The sequence below is a fragment of the Monopterus albus genome, unplaced genomic scaffold (assembly GCF_001952655.1).
Source record: "Monopterus albus unplaced genomic scaffold, M_albus_1.0 scaffold26.1, whole genome shotgun sequence".
Classification (NCBI taxonomy): Eukaryota; Metazoa; Chordata; class Actinopteri; order Synbranchiformes; family Synbranchidae; genus Monopterus; species Monopterus albus.
Window position 1 is genome coordinate 2255682 of NW_018127906.1, and position 7460 is coordinate 2263141.

Consider the following 7460-nt stretch of genomic DNA (forward strand, 5'->3'; position numbering starts at 1 on the left):
TCGAGTCAGGCTTCAGCAGTGAGCAAATGTTTGAAATTTTATCAGCGTTGCTCTCTTTAGCTGTAAGTCTGTACGTCACTGAGCGTTCTACTCATCGTTTTCTACAAGTGATATCAGCACTTTATTAAGCAAAATCTCCAAATCCCCAGAATTCCCCAGCTCACTGTTGGTGTTTGGAGATTCAGCACAATTCACAGTTGAGTTTCAAAGCATCAACAGTGAGCTGCAGCAAAAGTTTTGGATTTGATGACGCTGTAACAAAGTTACAGTGTATTTTCAACAAATAGCAGTTTTATGGCTGGCCTACAGTAGAGCTGAATAAAATACACAACGAATCATGAAACGGAGACAGGTTTCTTAACAAATCATAGTGAGACACAGCCCTGAAGTAGCATCATATAAGTAGTTAGTTGTTCCCACTTCAACATGATCAGCCTATTATCACTAAGTCCAGTTATTCACTGAGATGAGTCAGCTCTTCCTCCGTCCTCAGGAGCTAGATGTTTGATTTCTTCTCCAAACTGCCAAGGGACAGAGTTAGAGACTAGCTGTTCACTAAAGATGAGCAGTTGATGTGCAGCTGGGAACCAAACAAAAATAAAGATCTAATGTTGTAAATAGGGTTTTGAGCAGTCTTTAAAAAAATCTTTAAAATTCTCAAATCCAATCATCTGAATTTTAGTCCTTAAGTCTCATTTTTCTCATTTCCAGCCATTTAATGTTTGATCCTGGGTACCTCTAGATTAGCTTGGCATGCCTCATGACTCCAAATAGTCAAATTATTGTAGAACAATAAAACCAAAGAGCCTCTTCTTAAAAATGAGAGGACAGTTCATGAATATGCACACCTACTGCTGCCGGTGTTGTCACAAGTGGACAGCACAACGAACCGCTGCGGCATTAATTAATATGAATGTCTCCTCCATAGACAGGTAAACAGCGGTATACGTACCAAAGAGATGTGTAACACTAAACAAAGCAGGTAAATGAGAAACCCTATATTTTACAATGCAGCCACAGTAACTTCTGCAGCCTTACAACAATTCTGGTGGTTTCTGTCCTTCAGCCTCTTTCTGCTCCCGTCAGTCTTTCAGTTTCTATCAGTCTGAACACAGCCTGTTTACTTCCCCTTCTGTCCGGTTGTACAGAAGAGATTAAGATAAGAGGTGAGCTGAAACTTCACTGATCCTTGAGGGAAAGTGATTAAAGCTGCCTCTGTCATTTTGTCAGGACAAGCTGCTCAACGCTATTTTTCCCTGCTGAGAAAAGGAGGCGGCGGCCGCTAACTGACGCCAGCTGGTCGATCACCAGCGGACTGCAGCCGCTCTTTGTTGTGCAGCAGATTCGTCTTCGTGTCTGCCCTGGCGGATAAGTTGCTGTGACAGAGAAGCTTCAGAGGAGCTTTGATGTCAGTAGCTGTTGTGCTTTGGTAGATCGAGAGACAAATCAGAGCAGGAACGTCCACCTCAGGGGCAGTTCAGTCAGAGGTCTGTTTTCTTTTCCTTGTGCTGTAAGAAAATTTACAAAATGAGATGGACTCAAAGAGCCATCTGCAAGAAGTCTTCCCAGAATAAATACTTTAATTTTTACAAGCCCGTATGTTGCAACATGCAAACACTCATTGTGCACCACTGTGCCTTCATGCATTTGTAATAACATCAACTAGAATCAGTTGAATGACGGGAAGATCCTTCAGTTCCTCTCCTTCTGTCTTAATGAAGAAAAACCAAGTGTAGCAGATGGATTCAGAATCTTTGTGTTACTGCATCGGTTGTATTTTAAAGTAAATGGTCATTTAAAAGAAAGAATGATAGACGTCTGAGTCCACCAACTGATGGGAAGTGATGAGATCTGAACTAGAACTTGTTCCATAAGGTTTTAGAGTGCTTTAGGCTGGTAGCATGGTGCATTGACAGTGTTTGTTGTTTATTATTGTTTACTGTAGCTTGCTGCCCAGTCATGCCAACATTTAAAACTGCAGCATTTTGCATTTTCTCAAGCTGAATAAATTTGACATTTTACAGTTAACCCTTTGCAGGTTTCAGTGTACATTAGGAAGGATTTTAAAATAATAATTTTTGTTATTGTCAATTGTTTATGTAAAACACAAACAAATAGCTGCATATGATGAAATGGTAAAACTGTGACCTATTTAAAGTGACGATACATAACGTCAGGCTGCCACATGGTTTGAGAGACAGGCAGCTCACTTGTGTTTCTGTTGAAACTATGCTCTTGACGTGGTTCTAGTTTACCAACAAGCTGGAGCTTCTCCCATCAGTTAACTACAGCGCATGTTGTTACTGTGTGTGTAAACAATTCCTCTTATTTATAATGGTTTGTTCTGACTTTTGCTCATTGATATGAGGCTGCACAAGTGTCAGGAAAAACTTAAATCCAAATCACTGTAAAAACAGGAGAAACAAATCTCCATGGCCAAGAAATCCCACCTCCAGCAGAAAACTAACCTGCTTTAACTTCGGTTTCCTTTCTAAACAGTCCTCGGGTCACTAAACTGTAAACACACTGACTGTTTATAATGTGATTATGAGGTTTAATGAGCAAAACACCAGGTTAGAGAGCCTCCACATATCCACAGTTCAGTCCACAGTGGCGCTGAGCTCTCCTCCCTTCTCTGACACTACCTCCCTCCCTCTCCTCCCATCTAACAGCGTGTTAGCCTTGTTTCAGGGCTGTTAAGCCCAATACCTCAGCACAGCCTTCTCTTTGAAGAGCCGCCCCCTCACACACATATACATTTACCCCCCCAGCTCAGACTAAAAGCTCCCTCTCTTCTCTCTTTATATTAAAAGTGACAGCGACGCTTCCTCATCAGGCCTGGATGTGTGTGTGTGTGAGATGGGAATACCCTCCCAGCCTGCTAGATAGATTATTGACAGGTGGACTGTGTGTGTGTGTGTGTGTGTGTAATTTGTTGGTCAGGTTGTGAAGATCAGGGCAACAATTACAGTTTGCTGCTCTGCCCGGCCTCACACACACTTTGTACTGTCACAGGGTATTAGAGTTAACAGGGAGCTGTGTGTGTGTGTGTTTGTGCAATTTGAGTGTCATTCTCTCTCTCTCTCTCTCTCTCTCTCTCTCTTTCTCTCTCTCTCTCTTTCTCTCCAACAATGTGGCCTTGTGTTTTTTATGAGCTTCTCTGTGTGAAACTTCTTAAACTAAATCCAGTCTCTTATGTCTTGTGTCTGTGTTTCTGTTTCTCTGTGTGGGTGTGTCAGGTGTGAGCGTTGCGACCGCAGCTTCACACAGGCCACTCAGCTCAGCCGCCATCAGCGACTTCCCAACGAGTGTAAACCAGTGAACGAGAGCAGCGAGTCCATCGAGGTGGATTAACCCCGACTGTGTGCCGACTGAGACCACATCCACATTAAGGCAGCTAAATTTGAAAATGCATCTTTTTCTCTCCGTCCACACTAGGCTGACAGTTTTCTCACAAAAAGCAAAGAGAAACCAGCTTCGTGTTTTACTTTAGTGGTGCATCAGTGCTACTGAAACGTCCATGTGTTCAGTCCACGCTGCCCAGACCGCTGGTTTTCTGTCACTGTCCTCAGAGACAACTCTTGTTTTTGTTATTACTTTATTTCCCCACCTTTAATATTCTTGTAGTGACACTACAATGAAACTAGGGCCTGTGTCAGTACAGATTCACAGCACTGTGCAGGAGTTTTAGGCACTTAAAATAAGGTTAGGATGTTTTCAAAAGTAATGCCAGGAATAGTTTTATTTATTAAGTGCAAGAAAGAGAAAAACTAAGCCAGACCACTATTTGAATCCCCTTCATCTTTAAAGCAGCCCCAGTTCACATCACCTCCTGTGGACAGTTCTTCCAGGTACCTGGCGAGTCGGTCGTTCCAACAGTGTCACAGTTCTTCTGTGGATTCAGGCTGTCTCAGTGTCTCCTGTCTCTTCTTGGTCCCAGACTGACTCCATAATGTGGAGATCAGGGCTCTGTGGGGGCCAGACCATCACCTGCAGGACTCCTGGTTCTTCTGGTTTTTGAACATAGTGCTTTATGACTCCGGTGGAGGTGTGAGCTGCGGGATGATCTGATCAGATGGTCCAGATGATGGAGAAGGACCTAAACATCTAAAGTGTCTAAATCTTTTGCACAGTGCTGTAGTCGCTGCAGAACTCACAACGTGAGGACAGCAGGTGATTTGTGTGGCTGTAACCTGAGTCTGTGATTATTAGACTCACTAGGGGCAGTGACTGGTTCACATGAAAGCTGCTTCAGGAATCACTTTGTGCTCTGCTGTAGTGTGGAAGACAAACGTAGAGCTTTTAGAACTCCAACACTAGTTTGTGACGTTACAGTCAATTATTTGTAGTGAGAAACTTCAGCAGACCTGTCACAGGTTACAGATGTTATCATTAAACTGTCTTTATATTGATTAAGTCAGATCAGGAAACACTGATTTCATCGTCCCAGTAGCAAATCAACAGGTAGCATTAATGAGCCAGAACTCAGTGACCAGCAGAAACAAAACACGTCAATGAGCACAACTAAATCATAAGGTGGTCATTGTTAAAGTCGTGACAGGTGCTGCTGGAGAAAACAGCAGACAGACATGACGTCCTGGTGTTTCAGTGTGGACGGAGATCTTTAGAAACACTACCTGAACTTTGACTCTGTTCGTTGAGAGCATTTGCAGATTTAGCCGTCTCAGTGTGAGCGGAGTCTGACAGTTCTGACCAACCTGACTGACGACGCCTGGAGACCAGCGACAGTAAAGCCACGTTCATCCTGCTGGAGAGAATCCTGAGTCAACCAAACCGAAGATCCATTTTTCATCAGACAAGCAGAACTTTGAGGAGTTGGACTGACAAACTGGGGACGAGGATATTTATCGGAGGCTGTCGTGGACCCGTCAGGTTTCCCTCCAAAGAAAACTCTTTAATCTGAAACCAGGACAAAAACAGTAAATACCAAAAAAGTCAGACTGATTGTCTGTGTGTAGCTTTACTTCTCGGTTTCTTCGTTCTTTTTGCAGCAGCGATGCCAAAGGAGGGCGCAACCAAAGCAAGCAGACTGAGAAAGACAAGGAAAGGACTAAAGAGACAAATTATATTTATCTTCTTGCTCATATCATGCTTCAGGCACTGTTGTGTTAAAATGATAATTTAATTTTTGCAGCTCTGAAGTTTGGAAAGGAGGGAGATGGTGGTTTCTTATAGAAATAATCCCACAGTTCATAGGGAAATGTGATAAATAGGAGTAGACACAGCACGTGTTTACACTTTGTCCAAGTCGGTTCACATTTAAAACATTTTCAGGGTAAACATTTCCAACATCCTGCTCCACCTGTTCAGGCTTCATACTTTTAAAGATGACATCTGATCATCTGAAGCACAAACATCATAACAGTCCAAACAGGGCTCGGCTGTGGATCTCGTCTCCCAGAGTAGATCCATTCACGACGGTCCCAGATGTGTAAATAGTCCTGTCAGTACAGTACGCTTTGTATTCAGATGAGTGAGGGTAAAAGCACAGTTATTATGTGAACACCAAATAGGATTTTGTGCCTGAGTTAAAAGAGCTTTAATAATAATAACAAGAATCTGAAAACTGTAACTTCTGCTCCCAAAGACCAACAGTGTTGAACCCGGTGGGTGTAAATCTACAAATCAAAACTCAGACGTTTCACTGCAGCGAAACGGTTTCACTTTTGTCGCGCAGCCGTCTGTAAGAGTCTACAAACTGTTGACCAGCGGTTGATGTAGTCATTTATTTGTTTTTTGTCCAAATTACCTCTAATGTATTGAGCAGTTCTAGTGTCTGCTGCCATGCTGTTGGATCAAATTGTGTTGTTCCAACCTTTTCATAAGTTAAACCTATAAAAGCTTCTAATTTGGAGCAACAAGCTCTCATCAGTTTCTCTGTATTACGTTGTAACGTACATGAAGCAACAATACACTTTTCAAGACGTGTTTCCTGTTTGAAAGTGCAGTGCTAGAATGTCTGATTCTGTTTCCCCCAGCTCGTCGGAGTGGACTTGGGTTTTGAAATGAACCTCTTGAAGCTATTTATCGATTCTGTGACCTGGCGATAAAACCAGGGGCCAGATGCATAAACGATGCGTACACACAAAAACCATGCGTACGTCTTTTCCTACACACAAACTCCCGTGTATAAGCACAGATTGTGTGGGAAGAGTGTGTGTACCTCACGCACACTTCAGACCAGTAGGTGTGATATGAAAAATGAGGCGAGACGGCTTATTTTAAACACCATGCATTATGTGTAGCTGTTTATATATGTTTCAGTTCATAAAGTTTTAAACACTGCGTTTATGTTGGCCTGATAAATGTTTCTTTTGATGTCACATTCCCTCTTTTACATTTTAGACCAACTCTAAGTTATATAAAGTGTTCACTTAGGTCTGTACCCGACAGGGTTTTGTCAGTCGGCTCTTCGGTGCGACTCTTCGTTTTTTTCCATACATATGTTTGACAAACATACACAGCCTAGACCTTCAGTAACTCAAGTGGCATTAATTTCATTAACATCAGTATTTAAATGCCAGAGGGACAGGAGCATATTTCTGAGCATCTAAAAATCTATAGAAGACAGCTGCATATGACGCAATAGGTAAAGTGACGATGAATAACGTTGGGCTGCCATATGGATTTGTCAGAATAACGAGACAGGCAGTTAGCTTCCTAGTCCCATTCAGATGGATGCATGTTGAAGAAACATCGGTAAACAGCTGTGTGTTGCACTTTAACAGAGATGGGTAAACAAACCAGACTCACTAACATCAGGCAAAACCAGCCACTTGGTGACGACAGTCTTTTCTCTCGTAAACGTGGACCACGATGTTTGAAAACATCTCACCTTTATGTGGCTCATCCTGGTGGGTTTGTTGTCCTTTTCTCCTCACTCTGGGATTTGCTAAACGGATCTGACCTTAATGTAGATCCATGTATCGGACAGTGTCACTGTTGAAGTGGGTATCCCCCAACCACAAGGGGCAGTACTGAGCAAACTGCTGCTCGGCACAGCAAAATGAGGAGAAGAAGATGGGGGGCAGTACTGCACAGCAAAATGAGGAGAAGAAGATGACAAACTACCGGCCTTCTATTGTAATGCACAAAGGTTCGACTAGAAGAGTCTCAGTCGACTGACAGGTCTCTCGACTAATGACTCGACTAGCTGACTATAAGGGGGCGGCCCTATTAATTCATTTTTGTTTATTGACGACTGAGACATCGGCAACCTAACGATAAGCCTTTACAGGTGTGTGAATAAATTGCAACGCTCTATAAATAGCTGTAGCTGTGCCTGATGGTCGTGCGGAAGGACGACTGTTCTGGCATCATTGCAGGTCCTGACAGTGCGGCTGTGAGGTGACAGAGGGCGTTTTGTGATAATGCACCAGCTGCTGCTCCTCCTCCTGTTGCCTTCATGCTCTGGTTGTAGGCACATGGGTTTTTCTGCC

At 43.0% G+C, this 7460-nt stretch overlaps 1 protein-coding gene across 1 annotated transcript in view; it reads left to right on the forward strand.

Moving 5' to 3' along the window:
- The window catches only part of prdm6 (PR domain containing 6), a 120044-nt gene extending 113006 nt beyond the window's left edge, over positions 1 to 7038 (forward strand). The window contains 1 exon segment of the mRNA XM_020595337.1: positions 3240 to 7038. Within this exon segment, the coding sequence (XP_020450993.1) occupies positions 3240 to 3354 (115 nt within the window). The 3' untranslated portion in view covers positions 3355 to 7038.
- Positions 7039 to 7460: the final 422 nt, after the last annotated feature.